General features: G+C 51.0%; 1 protein-coding gene across 2 annotated transcripts; it reads right to left on the reverse strand.

Annotated features, from left to right (window-relative positions):
* Window positions 1-826: 826 nt before the first annotated feature.
* Window positions 827-16942, reverse strand: LOC132581563 (myoD family inhibitor-like). Of its 2 annotated transcripts, none has more exons than XM_060252873.1 (3): window positions 16749-16942; window positions 8429-8656; window positions 827-1180 (listed from the first exon to the last, which is right to left on the reverse strand). In XM_060252873.1, exons 1-3 carry the CDS (start codon window positions 16846-16848, stop codon window positions 909-911), a joined length of 600 nt encoding a protein of 199 aa, XP_060108856.1. In that variant the 5' UTR covers window positions 16849-16942; the 3' UTR covers window positions 827-908. The 2 variants fall into 2 exon arrangements, with proteins under 2 accessions (XP_060108856.1, XP_060108857.1); XM_060252874.1 differs by lacking the exon at window positions 827-1180 and adding an exon at window positions 5014-5346.
* Between the last annotated feature and the right edge of the window lie 4007 nt (window positions 16943-20949).

Below are 20949 nucleotides of genomic sequence, written 5' to 3' on the forward strand. Positions count from 1 at the left end.
GCCTTGGAGTATTTTTCAGGACACGAGTGGACTTTAACATGCCTAATGTATGCAGGGCTACATGGATCATGCTTAGCTTCTTTGGCGACATCATGCTTCCTAAATGGGACATCTCAGCCTCAGAAGGATGTAAACAGGCCTTAACCTCATTTCACAGAACCGTGCTCTGTCGTGTGTGTGTGTGGCTATCAAGCAAGAAGGGGCAGCTTGTTGGATGATGTCACCGTCAACAGGGTCCTTAGTAGTCCACTACCGTGCTTTGTGATAGGAATGGGCAGGGGGTTTTTTTGTAGAAAAAGCCCGGCAGGAACTCATTTGCATATTGGGTCACACCTCCTGATGTCACCATTGTTCCACACGGGGCTTTTTTCCCCCAGAAGGAACTCATTTGCACATTAGGCCACACCCCCTGATGTCACCATTGTTCCACATGGAACCTTTTTGCAGAAAAAGCCCAGCAGGAATTCATTTGCATATTAGGACACACCCCTGATGCCAGTGGTGTAGAAAATGCCCAAAGGAACTCATAATAGGCCACACACCCCTGTCACCATTGTTTCACACAGGGTTCTTTTTTTTTTTGCAGAAAAAGCCCAGTGGGAACTCATTTGCATATTAGGACACACCCCTGACATCACCATTGCAGAAAAAGCCCAAAGGAACTTATTTGCATATTAGGACACTCCCCTGACATCACCATTGTAGGAAAAAGCCGTGGGTACTAATTTGCATATTAGGACACACCTCCTGACACCAAGCCAGCCGGAACTGTGTTCCTGTGCGTCCCTGCTCCGAAAAAAGCCCTGGGGAAAGGGGTGGTTCTTAAAGGAGCAGACAGGCCACCTATGTGTTCAGTCAAGTCTGGGTCCAGGGCGGCCATCTGGGACTTGGAGCCAAATCCCCCGGCGTCAAGCCGGGAAGCAGATTGAGCAGCACTCCAGGCAGATCTCCAGGCAGTCCGAGGAACCGCAGCAATCCTGCAGCATCCCGCACCCGAAGCCGCAGGGGCAGTTCCCTCCGCCCGCTTCCCTGCAGCAGCAACACTCCGCCAGCGGTTCCCCGCCGTCCCCGCCGCAGCAAGCCTTCAGGCAGCCCCCGCAGGCCACACAGTCCAGGGCGAGCACGCAGAGGGAGACGAACTCACAGAAGAGGCAGGCGAGGGCACAGTGGGCACAGCAGTCTGCGGAAGGAGGGAGAAATAGGAAGAGGGTTAGGGGGCAAGGAGGGAAGGATCTGGGAGTCCTGCCAATCGGATCCCTGCCTGGTTCCCCAAATTGTTGCAGCCTTCAGTGGTTTCCCTCATAGTTCTGTAGTTGAACTAGGCTCTCGGCTTTTTTGGTAGCAGGCACTCCTTTGCCTATTAGGCCACACCCCTCTTATGTAGCCAATCTGCCAGGAGCTTACAGGGCTCTTAGTACAGGGCCTACTGTAAGCTCTTTGAGGATTGGCTACAACAGGGGTGTATGGCCCAGGAGCTCCTTTGCATATTAGGCCACACACCCCTGATGTAGCCAGTCGTCCAAGAGCTTATAGGGTCCCAGTAGTAATGTATGGCTGTGAGAGCTGAACCTTAAGGAAGGCCGAGCGCAGAAGAATAGATGCTTTTGAGCTGTGGTGCTGGAGAAGACTCTTGAGAGTCCCTTGGACTGCAAGATCAAATCAGTCAGTCCTAAAAGAAATCAACCCAGTCTGTTCCCTGGAAGGTCAGATGCTGAAACTGAAGCTCAAATACTATGGCCACCCAATGAGAAGGGAGCACTCCCTGGAGAAGATCCTGATGCTGGGAAAGACAGAAGGCAAAAGAAGAAGGGGAGGGCAAAAGAGGAGATGGCTGGACAGCGTTACTGATGTAACAAACACGAATTTGAGCAGACTTTGGAGGATGGTGGAAGACAGGAGGGCCTGGCGTGACTTTGTCCATGGGGTCGCAAAGAGTCGGAATCGCCTGTGCGACTGAACAACAACACTGTAAACTCCAGGAGGATTGGCTACATCAGGGGCTGTGTGGCCTAATATGCAAAGGAGTTCTTTCTACAAAAAAAGCCCTGGATCTAATACTAAGACAGAGGGGTTCTCTAGCGTCACACAATCACTTTCAGAATTGTACCACTTCAGGCTGTAGATGGGTGGACTGCATGACTGAATACTCCCCTGCAGTGAAAGAAATATTCCTACGTGTGGAAAACTACAGGTTCAGAGAGTTTCTGTCCCACCTATTCTATCCCTATCCTGCTACGCCTCTGAATCCTGGGGCCAGGAAGCAACATGAAGGAAGGCCTCGGCCTCTATGCCCTGTTGTTGGCCTCCAGACCAGAGGAACTGGTTGGCCACTGTGTGATGCAGGATGCTGGACTAGAAGGACTACTGGTCTGATCCAGCAGGGCTCTTCTGATGTTCTTATGAAGGCCTCAGCCTCTCTGCCCGGTTGTTGGCCCTCCAGAGGAACTGGCTGGCCATTGTGCGAGGCAGGATGCTGGACTAGAAGGACTATTGGTCTGATCCAGCAGGGCTGTTCTAATGTTCTTATGAGGGGAAGGCCTCGGCCTCTCTGCCCTGTTGTTGGCTCTCCACAGGAACTAGGAACTAGTTGGCCACTGCGTGAGACAGGATGCTGGACAGAAGGACTACTGGTCTGATCCAGCAGGGCTCTTCTGATGTTCTTATGAAGGTCTCGGCGTCTCTGCCCTGTTGTTGGCCCTATAGAGGAACTAGTTGGCCACTGCGTGAGACAGGATGCTGGACTAGGTGGACCCCTGGTCTGATCCTGCAGAACTCTTCTGATGTTCTTACAAAGACTTTGGCCTGTATGACCTGTCAGCTAGAGCTGAGAAGTATCAGTTTCTGTAAAACTAGTCATAGAATCATAGAGTATGAAGGTACCTCCAGGATCATCTAGTCCAGGGGTGGCCAAACTGTGGCTTAGGAGTCACATGTGACTCTTTCACACCTATTGTGTGGCTCTTAAAGTCCCCACCAGCCTCGTTGGCTGGCTTGGAGAAGATATTTGTCTCTTTCAATCACTTCTCCAAGACAAGCTAGCCAGAAGCTCAGAGAATGCATTTAAAGTTGTTTTCTTTCCACCTCTCTTTCCCCATCTATTTGCTTTCCTTCCTTCCTGTCCTGTGGCTCTCAAACCACTGATGTTCATGTCTTGTGGCTCTCAAACATCTGACATTTATTCTATGTGGCTCTTAGAATCATAGAGTTGGAAGGGATCTCCAGGGTCATCTAGTCCAACCCCCTGCACAATGCAGGAAACTCACAAATACCTCCCCCTAAATTCACAGCATCCTCATTGCTGTCAGATGGCCATCTAGCCTCTGTTTAAAAACCTCCAAGGAATGAGAGCCCACCACCTCCCGAGGAAGCCTCTTCCACTGAGGAATCACTCTAATGGTCAGGAAGTTCTTCCTAACGTTGAGCTGGAAACGCTTTTGATTTAATTTCAACCCACTGGTTCTGGTCCAACCTTCCAGGGCCACAGAAAACAATTCCACACCATCCTCTATATGACAGCCCTTCAAGTACTTGATGGTGATCCTATCACCTCTCAGCCGCCTCCTCTCCAGGCTAAACATGCCCAGCTCCTTCAACCTTTCTTCATAGGACTTGGTCTCCAGACCCCTCACCATCTTTGTTGCCCTCCTCTAGACCCATTCCAGCTTGTCTTATGTTAAGCAAGTTTGGCCACCCCTGATCTAGTCCAACCGTCTACAGCAGGGGTGGCCAACGGTGGATCTCCAGATTTTTTTTTTGCCTACAACTCCCATCAGCCCCAGCCATTGGCCATGCTGGCTGGGGCTGATGGGAGTTGTAGGCAAAAAACATCTGAAGAGCTACCGTTGGTCACCTCTGCTCTACAGAATTCAGGAAATTCACAAATAATCCCCCCTCGTCCCCAGTGACCCCTGCTGCATGCCCAGAAGATGGCAAAAAAAAACCCCCTCCTGGATCCCTGGCCATATTGGTTGCTTTTAGACCACATATGCCTGGAAAAATAATCACAGTCTTCTTGAGGAAGAAGATATTGGATTTATATCCCACCCTCCACTCCAAAGAGTCTCAGAGCGGCTCACAATCTCCTTTCCCTTCCTCCCCCACAACAGACACCCTGTGAGGTAGATGAAGATATTGGATTTATATCCCGCCCTCCACTCCGAAGAGTCTCAGAGCGGCTCACAATCTCCTTTCCCTTCCTCCCCCACAACAGACACCCTGTGAGGTAGATGAAGATATTGGATTTATATCCCGCCCTCCACTCCGAAGAGTCTCAGAGCGGCTCACAATCTCCTTTCCCTTCCTCCCCCACAACAGACACCCTGTGAGGTAGATGAAGATATTGGATTTATATCCCGCCCTCCACTCCGAAGAGTCTCAGAGCGGCTCACAATCTCCTTTCCCTTCTTCCCCCACAACAGACACCCTGTGAGGTAGATGAAGATATTGGATTTATATCCCACCCTCCACTCCGAAGAGTCTCAGAGCGACTCACAATCTCCTTTACCTTCCTCCCCCACAACAGACACCCTGTGAGGTGGGTGGGGCTGGAGAGGGCTCTCACAGCAGCTGCCCTTTCAAGGACAACCTCTGCCAGAGCTATGGCTGACCCAAGGCCATTCCAGCAGGTGCAAGTGGAGGAGTGGGGAATCAAACCCGGTTCTCCCAGATAAGAGTCCGCACACTTAACCACTACACCAAACTGGCTCTCCAGCACCAGTCATTTCTGACTCTGGGGTGATGTTGCTTTCACAATGTTTTCGCAGCAGACTTTTTACGGGGTGGTTGGCCATTGCCTTCCCCAGTCATCTACACTTTCCCCCAGCAAGCTGGGTCCTCATTTTACCAACCTCGGAAGGATGGAAGGCTGAGTCAACCTGGAGCCAGCTATCTGAACCCAGCTTTTGCTGGGATCGAACTCAGCTCGTTGTGAGCAGAGGGCTCCGACTGCAGTACTGCAGCTTTACCACACTGCTCTTAGAATCAGTACGTAAACACCTGCCTAAATGAGTCCAAAAGCTGCTCACCTGTCACAAAGATCCCGGAAGAAGGTTAGGGTTAGTACGGCATATCCTTAAGAGCTGGGGGTTAGTTAGTGATAGCACATCTCCGAGATTTCTAACGCTAGTTCGAGGCAATCGCCAGTCTGGTAGCAGCACTCTAGGACTGCCCCGTCGCTCCCGTAGCAGCAGCAGCAACAGCAGCAGCAACGGGGGTCGGAGCAGAGCCCCAGAAGCATGGAGTTGCAGCCCTGCAGGGGCGGACAGGAGCAGAAGCACCCCGGAAGAAGAGCCAGGAGGTCAGAGAACCGGCAGAAGAGACAGGCCAAGAGGAGAGTGGCGCAGAGATCTGCGGGAAGGAAGGAGAGAGGGTGAAGGCAGATGTGGCGTTTGTTCAGCACAGAGCAGCTTGATTTGGAAGTAACCCCGGCAGGGCTTTTTTTGTGGGGGGGAAAGAGGTGCCAGCAGGCTCGGCACATGGGGTTCTGCCTCCCCAGTAAATTTCACAAACGGGCACTTTGCACACGTTCGGCATGATGACGACACCCAGAGGTGACGTCATCACACAGGGCACTCAGCACGTCCCCTCCACAGCGCTCGCCGAGTTCGGGGACACTGCAGAGTGGAAGCGCCATTCTTTCTTGGCTTTAAGGGGTTGGGGGAGCTTCCCTCGACTCCTTAAAGTCAAGAAAGAACACTGCGCACTTCCCCTGTGCAGAGCTCGCCAAATTCAAAGGGTGCTGGGGATGAGAAGCGAGTCCGAGGCTCGAGGACTGCGTGAGCAGGGAGGGGGTGCCCGCCCCTGCTGGAAGTTGGCGCCCTAGGTAGTTGCCTATTTTGCCTATTCCGACACACCAGCCCTGGGTGCCAGAACTCTCAAAAGGGAAACAAAGCAGAAACACACAGTTGCCCCTCATGAAGCTATCTATCTATCTATCTATCTATCTATCTATCTATCTATCTATCTATCTATCTATCTATCTATCTATCTATCTATCTATCTATCTATCTATCTATCTATCTATATATCTTGATTTGGAAGTATCCCTGCCAGGGCTCTTTTTCTAGCAGGAGCTCCTCTGCATTTTAGGCCACACACCCCTGATGTAGCCAATCCTCCTAGAGCTTACAGGGCTCTTCATACAGGGCCTACTGTAAGCTCCAGGAGGATTGGCTGCATCAGGGGTGTGTGGCCTAATATGCAGAGGTGTTCCTGCTAGAAAAAGAGCCTTGATTCTCTGCTATGTTTCAGTCCCTACCAGTTATGCCCATGTTTACAATGGAAGTCTTGCAGAGTGAACTGATTAGTGCTGGGGTCCCCAGACTTTTTGAGCCTTGCGGGCATCTTTGGAATTCTGACATCTGATGGTGAACGTAAGAACAGAAGAACATAAGAGAAGCCCACAGCTGGCTCCATCACAAGGGTCCCCAGTCTTTTTGAGTCTGTGGGTACCTCTGGAACTGTGACACAGCGTGGTGGGCACAGCCACAAAATGGCTGCCAGAGGAGGTAGAGCCAGTCACAAAATGGCTGCCACAGCTTACCGTCAGTCACACAGTGCAGATAAGAACCTAAGAGAAGCCATGTTGGATCAGGCCAATGGCCCATCCAGTCCAACCACTCTGTGTCACACAGGGGCCAAAAAAAACCCAAGTGCCATCAAGAGGTCCACCAGTGGGGCTAGAAGCCCTCCCACTGTGCCCCCCTAAGCACCAGAATACAGAGCATCACTACCCCAGATAGAGAGTTCCAACGATAAGCTGTGGCTAATAGCCACTGATGGACCTCTGCTCCAGATGTTGATCCAATCCCCTCTTGAAGCTGGCTATGCTTGTAGCCACCACCACCTCCTGTGGCAGTGAATTCCACATGTTCATCACCCTTTGGCTGAAGAAGGACTTCCTTTTATCCATTTTAACCCGACTGCTCAGCAATTTCATTGAACGCCCATGAGTTCTTGTACGGTGGGCGCCAGACCTACAGGTAAACTTTGAAAGGGCAGGATTACAAGAAGTCTTTGGGCAGGGCTGGGCTTAGGCTTGCCAATCCCCAGGTCCCAGAGGGGGATCCCCCAGTTTTACAGGCTTCCCCCCTCCCCCAGCCAGCTGGAAGCCCCGCCCCCAAAGCCATCATGCACCTCCATGAACGATTCCCATAGGGAACGATGGGGAATTAATCCATGGGTATCGGGGGCTCTGGGAGGGCTGTTCTTTGAGATAGAGGCACCAAATTTTCAGTATAGCATCTGATGCCTACCCCCAAAATACCTCCCAAGTTTCAAAAAGATTGGACCAGGGGGTCCAATTCTATGAGCCCCAAAAGAAGGTGCCCCTATCCTTCATTATTTCCTATGGAAGGAAGGCATTTAAAGAGATGTGCAGTCCCTTTAAATGTGATGTCCAGAACTCCCTTGAAGTTCAATTATGCTTGTCACAGCCTTGCTCTTGGCTCCACCCCCAAAGTCTCCTGGCTCCACCCCCAAAGTCCCCAGATATTTCTTAAATTGGACTTGGCAACCCTAGCTGGGCTACTCCTGCTCTTTAACTATTAGCTTACATTGGAATAAGGAAGCCTAAAGAACACCAAGCTGTTTCCCCAGGGGACAAGGTAGGCACACAATTGTCCACTCGCAGTCGTGGGCTGTAGGTCCCATTTCCCACTCTTCCTCCTCTGTTCTGGAGATTATCCCTCCCCATTCCTCAGCAATGCTGATTTGTCTTCTGCCTCCCCAGTCACTTGCCTAAGGTTGCCAAGTCCAATTCAAGAAATATCTGGGGACTTTGGGGGTGGAGCCAGGAGACTTTGGAGGTGGAGTCAGGAGCAAGGGTATGACAAGCATAATAATGAAGGATAGGGGCACCTTCTTTGGGGGCTCATAAAATTGGAACCCCTGGTTCAATCTTTTTGAAATTTGGAAGGTGTTTTGAAGAGAGGGTCTGGATGCTAAGCTGCAAATTTGGTGCCTCTACCTCAAGAAACAGCCCCCCCCCCAGAGCCCCAGATACCCACAAATCAATTTTCCATTATATACTAAGGGAATTGGTCATCATAGCAAATAATGGTGTGCCCAGCAGACATTTCCCTCCCCCACCCTTTCACTTTTTGATTATCCTGAAGCGGGAGGACGACTTCCAAACCAGGGGATTCCCTGCTCCCACCTGGGGATTGCCAACCCTACATTTGCCAATTGCCCCATACTGGCTCAGCCCTGCGTATGCCCAGGGGTAGAATTCTAGCAGGAGCTCCTTTGCATATTAGGCCACACACTGCTGATGTAGCCAATCCTCCAGGAGCTTACAAAAAAGAGATTTGTAAGCTCTTGGAGGATTGGCTACATCAGAGGGGTGTGGCTTAGTATGCAAAGGAGCTCCTGCTAGGATTCCACCCCTGCGTATGCCCCTCCTGGCACACCCACACACACCCACACTCACCATCCCCAGCCACCTCCTGGATCTGAGAGGCTGTGGATTTGCAGCTCTTTTGACTGCTTTTGGAGCAGACGGATGCAGTAGAGCTGACTCTCTGCTTCCCCGGCGGCGGCTGCTGCTTCACGGAGCTCGGAGGAACCCGGAAGCCGTTGGCATAGACAGGATGGAGGGGAACCTTCCCCTGCTGGAAAGGGAAGCTGGTGATGCCAGGGCTGGTGGGACACGGGAGCTCTGCAAGGAAATATGACAGAAGGTGTGAAGCCCAGAGATCATGGGAAGCAGCTGGCAACAGCTATTGCAGCCATCTTTCAGGCGCCACAGGACGAGGGCTGCCAAGCAGAATCCCCCACCCCGGAACCTCCCCATGTTGCCGGCACACTGACGTCACCCAGAAGTGACGTCATCAAAATGGCAGCGCGCACGCAGGGCCACTCGAGGCATTTCCAGGAAAGCTCTATGGCATCATATGGTACAATAGGTACCATAGAGTTTTAACCTCCCAAATGGTTAGAGTGTCCAGGAAAACCGTAGAGTTTTCCCAGAAACGCCTAGAGCGGCCTGCGTGCGCGCCACCATTTTGATGATGTCACTTCCAGGTGACATCATTTCGTCGCATGCGCACAGATGACCCCCGCCGGGGCTTGGAGAGGACTTGGCAACCCTACACAGGACTCTTTAGCTCTTTCACACGTATTGTGTGGCTCTCAAAGCCTGCCCTGTCAGCCAGCATAGAGAAGGCATTTTCTCATTAAATCACTTCACGAAGCCAAGCTGGCTGGCAGCTTGGAGAATGCATTTAAAGTTAAAGTTGCTTTCTTTCCACCTCCAGCTCCCTCCCATATGTATTTGCTTTCTTTCTACCTTTCCTTCCTGCCTTGCGGCTCTCAAGCACCTGACGTTCATGTCTTGCAGCTCTCAAACATCTGGGGACATCTGTGTGGTTTTGCTGGTGCTGTAGGGGCAATGGCTTCTCCATGACAAGTTGCTCAGCAATTTTCCTAGATCCTCATAGTGACCTGATCCTCATAGTGACCTGATTCTGGGCCTAGTGAGGCCTACAGGCTCCAGAAGCCTGCCTAGAAGTAGCTATAGACAGCCTACATTTTCCAGGATCCCCTCTGTTCCTCTGATTGGGTGGCAAGGTTTTGGAGGGAAAATTGGCCCAGAGAGGAGTGGGACCTGGGAGGAAAGCATAAAAGGGGCCCTCCCATGCAGACCCTTAGCAGAGTGGTGGCAGCCAGTAGAAGGCCCTCCTTAGGGTTGCCAAGTCCCTCTGCCACTGTGGGGGGTGGGGCTTGTTCCTCGCACACCCTTCGCATGCAGGGCACAATGACGTCACCTGGAAGTGATGTCATCGTACCGGGGATGTCGTGTCAGGGACAATCTAGGACTTGCACTAAAAATTCTATGGTACCACAGAGTTTCACCATGATTCCTAGAGCATCACACCAGAATCAGGCCCCCGGAAGGCTCCTATCGGGCACTCGAGTAACTGGCTGTCATCTGCTTCCTTCTCCCTCTCTCTTGCTTCTTTCTGCATCACAGCTTGCTTTGCCATGTTTGCTCAGCCATACAGGAGCTACAGAGCAAAGCCTCTATTTTCTCCATTGGCTGAGGCTCCTCCCTTGAGGAGGAAGGGGGGGAGGGATAACTTGCTTCAAAGGAAGCTCTGGCTCTTTCCTTCCTTCTCCAGGGGACCAGGAGGGGCTGGAGCCTCAGCCAATAGAAGGAAGAGAGGCTCAGTAGCTCTACTGTGCAACTGAGAGTGCCTGGATTGCACAAGAGAGATACAAAGAAAGCACCTGGAGAGCCAGTTTGGTGTAGTGGTAAAGTTTGCAGACTCTTATCCGGGAGAACCGGGTTTGATTCCCCACTCCTTCACTTGCACCTGCTGGAATGGTCTTGGGTCAGCCATAGCTCTGGCAGAGGTTGTCCTTGAAAGGGCAGCTCCTGTGAGAGTCCTCTCAGCCCCACCCATCTCACAGGGTGTCTGTTGTGGGGGAGGAAGATTAAGGAGATTGAGTGGAGGGCGGAATATAAATCCAATATCATCATCATCACCTTTAAGACCAACAAGAGCTAATGCTTTAAGCATGTTTTATTTTAAGGGTTTTTTTTTAAATCTTTAATTGTGTTTGTTTGTGTCCTTTACAATGTTTATATCTCTGCTACCTAATTTTAAATAGGAACACACACAGCCCAGCCTGATATATCTCTGCTACCTGGCATTACATTTTGACACACATGGCCCAGCCCCGCAAGATCTCATTTATGTCAGATCCGGCCCTCAAAACAAATGAGTTTGACACCCTGTTTTAGACAGTGGCTTGGGTCCAGAGTAGATGTCTCCGCAAATACAAGGATATCTGCTCACGGAGCATGCTTCCCCCGTCCCCAACCAGCAACATGAAATGCTCCCTGAATCCTGTTTTTGGAGACAGGGGACCCTCCGGAAACATTATTTTGGGAGGCATTTTGGGTGGCTATGGGCTGGAAGAAGCAGGAAATTCACCCCCATGACTGGAGTTCCTTGCAGAAATGTCCAGGTGGGCAGATTGAATCCAGTTAGTCTGGATTCACCTCTCTGTTCAGAAGGGGTAATGTCGCATCACGATGTTTTCATGGCAGAATTTTTATGGGGTGGTTTGCCATTGCCTTCCCCAGTCATCTACACTTTCCCCTCAGCAAGCTGGGTCCTCATTTTACCGACCTCAGAAGAATGGAAGGCTGAGTCAACCTTGAGCCGGCTACCTGAACCCAGCTTCCTCCGGGATCGAACTCAGGTCGTGAGCAGGGAGCTCAGACTGCAGTACTGCAGCTTTACCACTCTGTGCCACAGGGCTCTTAAAGGTAAAGGTAGTCCCCTGTGCAAGCACCAGTCGTTTCCAACTCTGGGATGATGTTGCTTTCACAACGTTTTCACAGCAGACTTTTTTACGGGGTGGTTTGCCATTGCCCTCCCCAGTCATCTACGCTTTCCCCCCAGCAAGCTGGGTCCTCATTTTACCGTCCTTGGAAGAATGGAAGGCTGAGTTGACCTGGAGCCGGCTACCTGAACCCAACTTTCATCGGGATCGAACTCAGGTCGTGAGCAGAGCTTGGACTGCAGCACTGCAGCTTTACCACTCTGCGCCATGATACTTGATAAGAAGTCTGATTGCCTCCAGTATAATGTGATGCTTCTGAACAGAGAGCTGTCATTGTGTAGGTCTCTAAATAAATCTCGGGTGCGAATCCTCAAACCGCTTACCGCAGATTAATTCCACTGGTTTCAAGAGAGCTATCCCTAAATAGCTTGACGAATTTGCTGTTGCAGAAGTGCTGTACCATACATTCTGGTTCTCCCTGGTGCAGCTATTGCTCATCCCTTGCAAATTACTTCTTCCTGGCACAAGGGATGCAAAACGCACTTGCTGGAAACACAGCGTTTCTTGGCCCTTCGAGCACAACCGTGCCACTGTGTTTTGTGATGGTGAGATGACATTTGTCTGTCGGCAGGGGTTGTTTTGTAGAAAAATAGGGGTGCAGCTTATTAGCATAACTCATTAGCATATGCCGCCACCCCCACCTCCACCCCCCAACCAAAAGCAACCCGATGCAAGAAAGGAGAGCCCAGGGCGAGCGAAGCCTGTTTGGGCTGACTAGAGATCCAGTGGTTAAGTGTGCGGACTCTTATCTGGGAGAACCGGGTTTGACTCCCCACTCCTCCACTTGCACCTGCTGGAATGGCCTTGGGTCAGCCATAGCTCTGGCAGAGGTTGTCCTTGAAAGGGCAGCTGCTGTGAGAGCCCTCTCCAGCCCCACCCACCTTACAGGGTGTCTGTTGTGGGGGAGGAAGGTAAAGGAGATTGTGAGCCACTCTGAGACTCTTCGGAGTGGAGGGCGGGATATAAATCCAATATCTTCTTCTCTCCTGGGCTGCCCTCCCCCTCCCAGTCAAAAGACCAGCAAGCCACCCGCTGCCCAAAATCACATAAGAAGTGGAGAAAGGTGGCGTGGGCTTCTCCAGGGGTGAATGAGGGCTGCTGGGGGTGTGGCAAAGCTCCTGGTGGCTGGCTGGCTGCCCGCTCTCCTAATCCAGGGATTGTTATGCAGCTGCACGTACTATTCGATGGACAAGGTAGGTGGGGAGGAAGAGGGAGAACTTCAGAAAGGTTCAGGAGCTGTGCTCTTGTGAGCTCCTGCTGAATTCAAGGCCTGTCTGTTGGGCCTGGCTTGTTTTGAAACCTGAAGTGGAAAATTCAAATGTCTGGCATTCTCTGGCTCATGGCCGCGGGGTACAGATGCACAAGGAAAGTGGTTGCTACTTTTCTTGCCTGTTTCATTGGCACCTGTTGTTCCTCAGAAGATAGTGTGGGGCAGACCTGTCTTGCTTCCTGTCACTCTTAACAGCACCCAAGATCTGCCTCTTCAGGCAGTAGGGTTGCCAATTTCCAGGTGGGGGCAGGGGATTCCCCCAGTTTGGAGGCCCTCCCTCTGCTTCAGGGTTATCAGATAGCTCGGGTTGGGGGAGGGAAATGTCTCCTGGGCACTCCATTATGCCCTATGGAGACCGATTCCCATAGAGTGTTATGGAGAACTGATCCATGGGTGTCTGGGCTCTGAGGGGGCTGTTTTTTGAGGCAGAAGCACCACATTTTCAGCATAACATCCAGTGCCTCTCCTCAAAACATCCCCCCAAGTTTCAAAAGATTGGACCAAGAGATCAAATTCTGTGAAACCCAAAAGAAGGTGACTCTATCCTTCATTATTTCCAAAGGGAAGCAAGGCAATGAAAAGGTGTGTGGTCCCTTTTAATGTAATGGCCAGAACTCCCTTCAGAGTTCAGTTGTGCTAGTCATACCCTTGCTCCTGGCTCCACCCTCAAAGTCCCCAGATATTTCTTGAGTTGGACTTGACGACCCTATCAGGCAGCCATGTTCTCTTTTCCTCATGGTCGGATCTCCTTAGTGGTCACAGATGGTGCTTGTGACTTCAGTGCTGGCTATGCCACACTTACACAGCTGTGCCGTTTTGTATCCTGCACCATGTGACAAAATAATTCCCCTTTCATTTCTAGAGGCTGTGCCCTCTCCCTGAGGTTGGCCCAACTGCATGAGGGTCAATCAGTTACTTGGGGACAGTGAATCAGGGGAAGGCCTCGGCCTCTCTGCCTTGTTGTTGGCCCTCCAGAGGAACTGGTTGGCCACTGCATGAGACAAGATGCTGTACTATATGGATCACTGATCTGATCCAGCAGGGCTCTCCTGATGTTCTTAGGAAGGCCTCAGCCTCTCTGCCCTGTTATTATTTATTTATTACGTTCGACTTGCATCCCGCCCTCTCCGCAAGCAGACACAGGGCGGCTCACAACATCATGTCAATACAATTAAACCAATAAAACATATAAAACCATAATTTACATTTTCGATTTTTAAAACCAATTCTGTGGTGCTGCATCAGTACAATATAGGCGGCATTGAATTTTCGAACAGCGATCACCAGCATTCTATATGATGTTTTAAAGTTTTATATTTATTATTGTATATGTATGAAATGCTGTTAGCTGCCCTGAGCCTGCCTAGGCGGGGAGGGCGGGATACAAATAAAATTTTACTTACTTACTTACTTACTATGTCCGGTGGCAGCCCTCTTTCAGTTAAGCATCGAAGGCCTGCTTAAACAATTCGGTCTTACAGGCCCTGCGGAACGCAGACAGATCCCGCAGGGCCCTTATGGCCTCCGGAAGGGTGTTCCAAAGTTCTGGTGCTGCCACCGAAAAAGCCCTAGGTCTTGTCACACATAACCTGGCTTCTTTTGGTCCGGGGGCGGACAGTAAGTTTTTTGCCCCTGAACGCAGTGCTCTCTGGGGGATATATGGTGCTTGTGACTTCAGTGCTGGCTATGCCACACTTACACAGCCGTGACATTTTGTATATATGTCGTTGGCCCTCCAGAGGAACTGGCTGGCCACTGCATGAGACAGGATGCTGGACTAGATGGACCACTGGTCTGATCCAGCAAGGCTCTTCTGATGTTCTTATGAAGGCCTCAGCCTCTCTACCGTTTTGTTGGCCCTCCAGAGGAACTGGTTGGCCACTGCGTGAGACAGGATGCTGGACTAGATAGATTACTGGTCTGATCCAGCAGGGTTCTTGTGATGTTCTTATGAAGGCCTCAGCCTCTCTGTCCTGTTGTTGGCCCTCCAGAAGAACTGGTTGGCCACTGTGGGAGACAGGATGCTGGATTAGATGGACCACTGGTCTGATCCAGCAGGGCTCTGCTGATGTTCTTATGAAGGCCTCAGCCTCTCTGCCCTTTTGTTGGTCCTCCAGAGGAACCAGTTGGCCACTGTGTGAGGCAGGATGCTGGACTAGATGGACCACTGGGGCTCTTTTGATGATTAAAGGCAGCATCCTCTGCAAGAGATCTTGGATTATACCTGGGATTTCAGGCTCTTGAAATCAAAAATTCTGGTATGTTGATCAGGGCAGGGGGTGATTCAAGAGCAGGAACCACAGAGTGGAGACTAGAGGGTGATTTTGTTTTGCTTCTGAGATCTCTGAAGGTAGGGACCATGACCAAGTCTCCACTAGCCTTCCCCCGCTCTCACGCTGCTCTTCTCCACGGGGCTTCCATCGGATTTCACACAAGCTGCCCTGAGGCTACAGTTTGCTTTGCCTCTTTCATGCGGCAAACAGAAACCGGTTTGTAGAGGATCTTGCTGCGCGAAAGAGGCGGAGTGAGTTGCAGCCTCAGGACAGCTTGTACGAAATCCGGCAAAGAGGAGAGTGAGAGTGGGGTAAGGCTAGCGGGGAATCAGCCCAGGACTTTGGGCCAGATCCAGACCCTAGAAGAGCAAGAGTAATCTGAGCAACTGCAGTGGGCTATTCACCCCTTCACACACACAAACGTCACTTGAAGGGACGGAGGGAACCCATTTTGCTGTTTCGCTTTTTGGCATCCATCCCCTAAGTTTGGTGTAGTGGTTAAGTGTGCGGACTCTTATCTGGGAGAACCGGGTTTGATTCCCCACTCCTCCACTTGCACCTGCTGGAATGGCCTTCGGTCAGCCATAGCTCTGGCAGAGGTTGTCCTTGAAAGGGCAGCTGCTATGAGAGCCCTGTCAGCCCCACCCACCTCACAGGGTGTCTGTTGTGGGGGAGGAAGGGAAAGGAGATTGTAGGCCGCTCTGAGACGCTGTTCTAGAAAGGGCAGCTGCTGTGAGAGCCCTGTCAGCCCCACCCACCTCACAGGGTGTCTGTTGTGGGGGAGGAAGGGAAAGGAGATTGTAGGCCGCTCTGAGACTTTGTCCTGGAAAGGGCAGCTGCTGTGAGAGCCCTGTCAGCCCCACCCACCTCACAGGGTGTCTGTTATTGGGGGAGAAGATATAGGAGATTGTGAGCCACTCTGAGACTCTGATTTAGAGAGAAGGACGGGGTATAAATCTGCAGTCGTCTTCTTCTTAAGCAAAGAAAAACCTTGTCTCTTTCTAATGAAGGTGGCCATGAAAAACTGTCTGCTGCAATTGCTTTCGGGAGCAGAAAGTCTTGGACCAGTCCAGCTGATCCAGCACAGCTAAGTTCGCTTCAATGCTCTTGAGGGGCTTACTGCTTGCCATAATTGATCGCCAGTGCCTTAAACCAGGGGTGTTGGACTCATTTGTTATGAGGGCAGATCTGACATAAATGAGACCATGTCTGGCTGGGCCACGCGTGTTGCAAAATGTAATATCACTTTAGCGGAGATACAATTTTAAAAAGGACACAGACAAACGCAATTAAAGATTTTTTGAAAAGAAAAAAACTAAAATAAGACATGCTTAAAGTATCAGCACTCTTGCAATACTGTGGTCAGTATCTAAGCGAGCTGCCCCTTCCTCCCCCATTTCTTCCGCAAGAAAGGAGCCTCAGCCAATGGAGAAAACAGAGGCTTTGTTCTGCAGCTCCTGTGCAATGGAGCAAGGCTGGCAAAGCAAACCGTGATGCAGAAGGAAGCAAGAGAGAGGGAGAAGTAAGCAGATTTGCTTGTGGGCCTGATAGGAGCCATTCAGGGGCCTGGTGCGGCCAACGGGCCACACGTTTGACACCCCTGCTTAAACTTACTGCTCATGTGAGAAGAATTTTTAAACCAGAACAGGTTGTCCCTTTGCTGACCCACCTCGTTAGCGTGTTTGATCTGTCCGTCACATTTCTTTTTTTTGGAGGGGGGGAATTGATCACCAAGGGAGACTGTTTTATAGCTCACATGTGCCAAGGTAAATCCACGGAGCCAGAATAACCCTTTAAAGTTTCCAGGAATCTCAAAGAATCTGCACTTGAGAAAGAGAGTCAAAAGTTCTTACCTGAGCCTGGAGTGGCTTTTGGAGAGTCTGCCGGCCCTTTACTGGGTTCTGCATTTCTTCCTTCAGTCCCACCAGGTGCGTCCGAGTTGACAGCAGACATCTGGAAACTGAAACCGTGACAAGGAGAGGACGAATGTGGAGTGGCAACTAGATCAGAGAAGGCTCAGCGGTGGCCACAGCCTGCTCCTTGAAGCATTGGAGTCCGGCGCAAACACTTACCAATACTGACAGCGTGCAACAATGTAGGTGGAAGAGGATGACCCCTTAATTAAAGAGAGCTGCCCTGAAAAAGAGAAAAAGACTAAAAAAGCAATTGCGGGGACACTCATAGAATCAGAGTTGGAAGGGACCTCCAGGGTCATCTAGCCCAACACCCTGCACAATGCAGGAAACTCACAAATACCTCCCCCTAAATTTGCAGGATCCTCATTGCTGTCAGATGGCCATCGAGCCTCTGTTTCAAAACCTCCAAGGAAGGAGAGCCCACCACCTCCCGAGGAAGCCTGTTCCACTGAGGAACCGCTCTGACGGTCAGGAAGTTCTTCCTAACGTTGAGCTGGAAACTCTTTTGATTTAATTTCAACCCATTGGTTCTGGTCCGGCCTTCTGGGGCCACAGAAAACAATTCCACACCATCTTTTATCTCTATGACAGCCCTTCAAGTACTTGAAGATGGTAATCATATCACCTCTCAGCCGCCTCCTCTCCAGGCTAAACTTACTCATACTTATCTATCTCACAGTGCTGACTGATAACAATATATAAACATACAGAAGGCATGTTGAGCCATGAAGCCTAATAGAATTTTAATCTAGCAAAAGCTTTGTGCACTAAAGTCCCCCCTTTTTTGACACCGTGACTGGATTCTTATTCTGTAGATGTGTTATGTAGGAGTGTTATGGGGAGAAAAAAAACCCCCAGACATGTCAAAGGACATGGAATGTGAGATGTACGGCCTGAAATGTAACTATGTCAAATTCACATATAATCAGGAAAAGTACAGAAGCTGTTCACGCTAAGCTAGGAAACGCCTATAATGGGTTTTGCTGAGATAGTCAGGGCTTTGCTTGTCGAACATGCCCAGCAGGGACTCATATGCATATTAGGCCACACCCCCTGATATCACCATTGTTTTACATAGGTTTTTTTGCAGAAAAAGCCAAGCAAGGACTTATTTGCATATTAGGCCACATCCCATGACACAAAGCCATCCGGGATTGCGTTCCTGTGCGTTCCTGCTTTAAAGAAGGGGGGGGGAGCCCTGGAGATAGTTAATGCCTGTTAAGGGACAGAAATCCCAATTATTTGTAAAAGCTGAAAGTGGGAAACCTCTCTTAAGCCTCTTTAAGGTGCCGCGAGACTTCTCTTTATTTTTGCTGTGAGAGAAGGACACAGCTTTGCCCGTGGAAAAATATTCAGGGCTTTTCTCTCTCTTTTTTTTTTGTAGCAGGAACTCCTTTGCATATTAGGCCACACATGCCTGATGTAGCCAGTCCTTCTGGAGCTTACAGGGCTCTTAGTACGGCTGAGAAAGCCCCGCCAGAATTAAACTCTGTTGGTCATAAAGGTGCCACTGGTCTCAAATGTACTTCTTGTAGGCCTTGAATTCAGCAGGAGCTCACAGGAGCACACCTCCTGAACCTTTCTGAGGGTTCCCCCTCCTCCCCCCCCCCCCACTTCGTCCACTGAATAGTAGGTGCAGCGGCATAACAATCCCTGGATTAGGAGAGCAGGCAGCCAGCCAGTCACCAGAGGCTTTGTCACACCCTCAGCAGCCCTCATTCGCTCCTGGAGAAGCCCGCGCCACCCTTTCTCCACTTCTTATGTGATTTTGGGCAGCGGGTGGCTTGCTGGTCTTTTGACTGTGGGGGGGAGCGGCCAAGGAGAGCCTAGAGCTGCCAATCCCCAGGTGGGGGCAGGGGATATCCCCCCCCAGTTTGGAGGCCCTCCTTCCACTTCAGGGTCATTAGAAAGCAGCAGAAAGTGCGGAGGGAAATGTCTGCTGGGCACTCCATTCTTCCCATGGAGACTGATTCCCATAGGGTATAATGGAGAATTGATCCGTGGGTATCTGGAGCTCTAGGAGGGCTGTGTTTTGAGGTAGAGACACCAAATTTTCAGCATAACATCTGGTGACAGTCCTCCAAAAAAGCACCCAAGTTTCAAAAAGATTGGACTGGGGGGTCCAGTTCTATGAACCCCAAAAGAAGGTGCTCCACCCTTCATTATTCCAAATAGAGGGAAGGCATTTAAAAGGTGTGCGGTCCCTTTAAAGGTGATAGCCAGAACTCCCTTCGGAGTTCAATTGTGCTTGCCGCACCCTTGCTGCTGTCACCACCCCCAAAGTCTCCTGGCTCCACCCCAAAGTCCCCAGATATTTCTGAAGTCGTACCTGGCAACCCCAGGAGAGCCCCAGGTGAGCGAGCCCTTCTTGGGCTGGCTGGATCTCTAGCCAGCCCAAGCAGGCCTCGCTTGCCAGGAGCAGGTGTGTGTGTGGGAGGGTGTTTCATATGCTAATGAGCCCCACCACCTATTTTTCCACCAAACGACCCCTGCTTCAAACCAACACGCTTCCCTGCCCACTTGAACCTTTCTTCATGGAAGAGTCCTGCCAAACTCTGTGTCAACTGCAGGGCAGGCATTTCAGCTAACTTGGGTTCGAGATCAGGTGGGTACAGCCACAGCACGGAGCTAGCGCCAGTGCAGAGATGAAAGCAGCCAGGGGCTCGGAGATGAGGCGGCTGCTGGGCCGTGATTTCCTGACCTCTCCCGTCCTCCCCACCAACCCTGCCAGTTCAAAGCCCCGGGAGGGGGAAACAGGAAGCAACAGGCTCATTAACCTCCCACCCCACTGGGGCTAGAATAACAGGGGAAGGCAAAACAGCAGGAACAAGAGCGGGAGAGGGGGGAGGGGGCTGGGACTCCTGGGTTTTAGGGTGGGAGACAGTTTTAAAGTGGGCTGAAGCAAAGAAGGACAGCAGCCTGGCGACTTTTTAATCTCCCCTCAAGAGCCCCGTGGCGCAGAATGTTAAAGCTGCAGCACTGCAGTCCTAAACTCTGCTCACGACCTGAGTTCGATCCCCGGTGGAAGCTGGGTTTTCAGGTCGCCAGCTCGAGGTTTACTTAGCCTTCCATCCTTCCGAGGTTGGTCAAATGAGGACCCAGCTTGCCGGGGGGAAAGCGCAGATGACTGGGGAAGGCAAGGGCAAAGCACCCCGTAAAAAGTCTGCCGTGAAAATGTTGTGAGAGCAATGTCACCCCAGAGTCGGAAACGACTGGTGCTTGCACAGGGGATCTTTCCTTTTCCTTTCCAACAGCTACAGGAGCAGCAGCCGCAGTGCGATGGCAGGACGGTCTCAGAAGTAGGGTTGTCAAATCCAATTCAAGAAATATCTGGGGACTTGGAGGGTGGAGCCAGGAGACATCGGGGTGGAGCCAGGAACTAGGTTGTGACAAGCATAATTGAACCCCAAAGGAGACCTGCCCATCACATTTAAAGGGACTGCACACCTTTTCATTGCTTTCCCTCCATTTGGAAATAACGGATAAGGGCACCTTCTTTGGGGGCTCGTAGAATTGGACCCCCTGGTCCAATCCTTTTGAAACTTGGCGGGTGCTCTGAAGAGAAGCACTGGATGCTATGCTGAAAATTCGGTGCCTCTACCTAAAAAAGCAGCCCCCCCCCGAGCCCCAGATACCTACGGATCAATTCACCATTATACCCGGTGGGAATCGGTCTCCATAGAGAATAATGGAGTGCCCGGGGGGATCTCCTGCCCCCACCTGGGGACTGGAAACTAAAAAGTTTGAGCTAGGGTTGCCAAGCACCAGGTGGCACAGACCTGGCAACCCTAAGCAGAGGATGCCGCGCTGCCCACAAGCACAGATGGCTTTAAGAAAGAATTGGAAAGATTCGCGGCAGAGGGGTCCATTGGTGGCTGGTAGCCATGGGGACGAAGGGGACCTCCATATTCAGAACTGATGTGCTACTGTGAGCACATTGGAGCTTTTGTGAGCCAAAGTGAGAGAAATATATAAAGCACGGGTTCCAATTTAAGTGGTGGCCGAGAAGAAGGATCACAGAAACATGAAGTAAGCCTAGGATTCATGTTGCCATTCATTTCTTGGAAGAAATACAGCTATTTGCAGACTGCCAGTGCTACCTGGTCAATTTCATCACCGGCTGGAAATTCAGGCGTAT

This window comes from Heteronotia binoei, chromosome 13 (genome assembly GCF_032191835.1).
Source record: "Heteronotia binoei isolate CCM8104 ecotype False Entrance Well chromosome 13, APGP_CSIRO_Hbin_v1, whole genome shotgun sequence".
Classification (NCBI taxonomy): Eukaryota; Metazoa; Chordata; class Lepidosauria; order Squamata; family Gekkonidae; genus Heteronotia; species Heteronotia binoei.

Excerpts from the sequence above, each read along its gene's own strand:
- LOC132581563 (XM_060252873.1), bottom strand. The coding sequence starts at position 16,848 with ATGTCTGCTGTCAACTCGGACGCACCTGGTGGGACTGAAGGAAGAAAT. Across the intron at positions 8,657-16,748 it reads AAAAGCCACTCCAGGCTCAG|AGCTCCCGTGTCCCACCAGC; the intron begins GTAAGAACTTTT and ends ATTTCCTTGCAG. Across the intron at positions 1,181-8,428 it reads CCAGGAGGTGGCTGGGGATG|ACTGCTGTGCCCACTGTGCC; the intron begins GTGAGTGTGGGT and ends CTCCTTCCGCAG.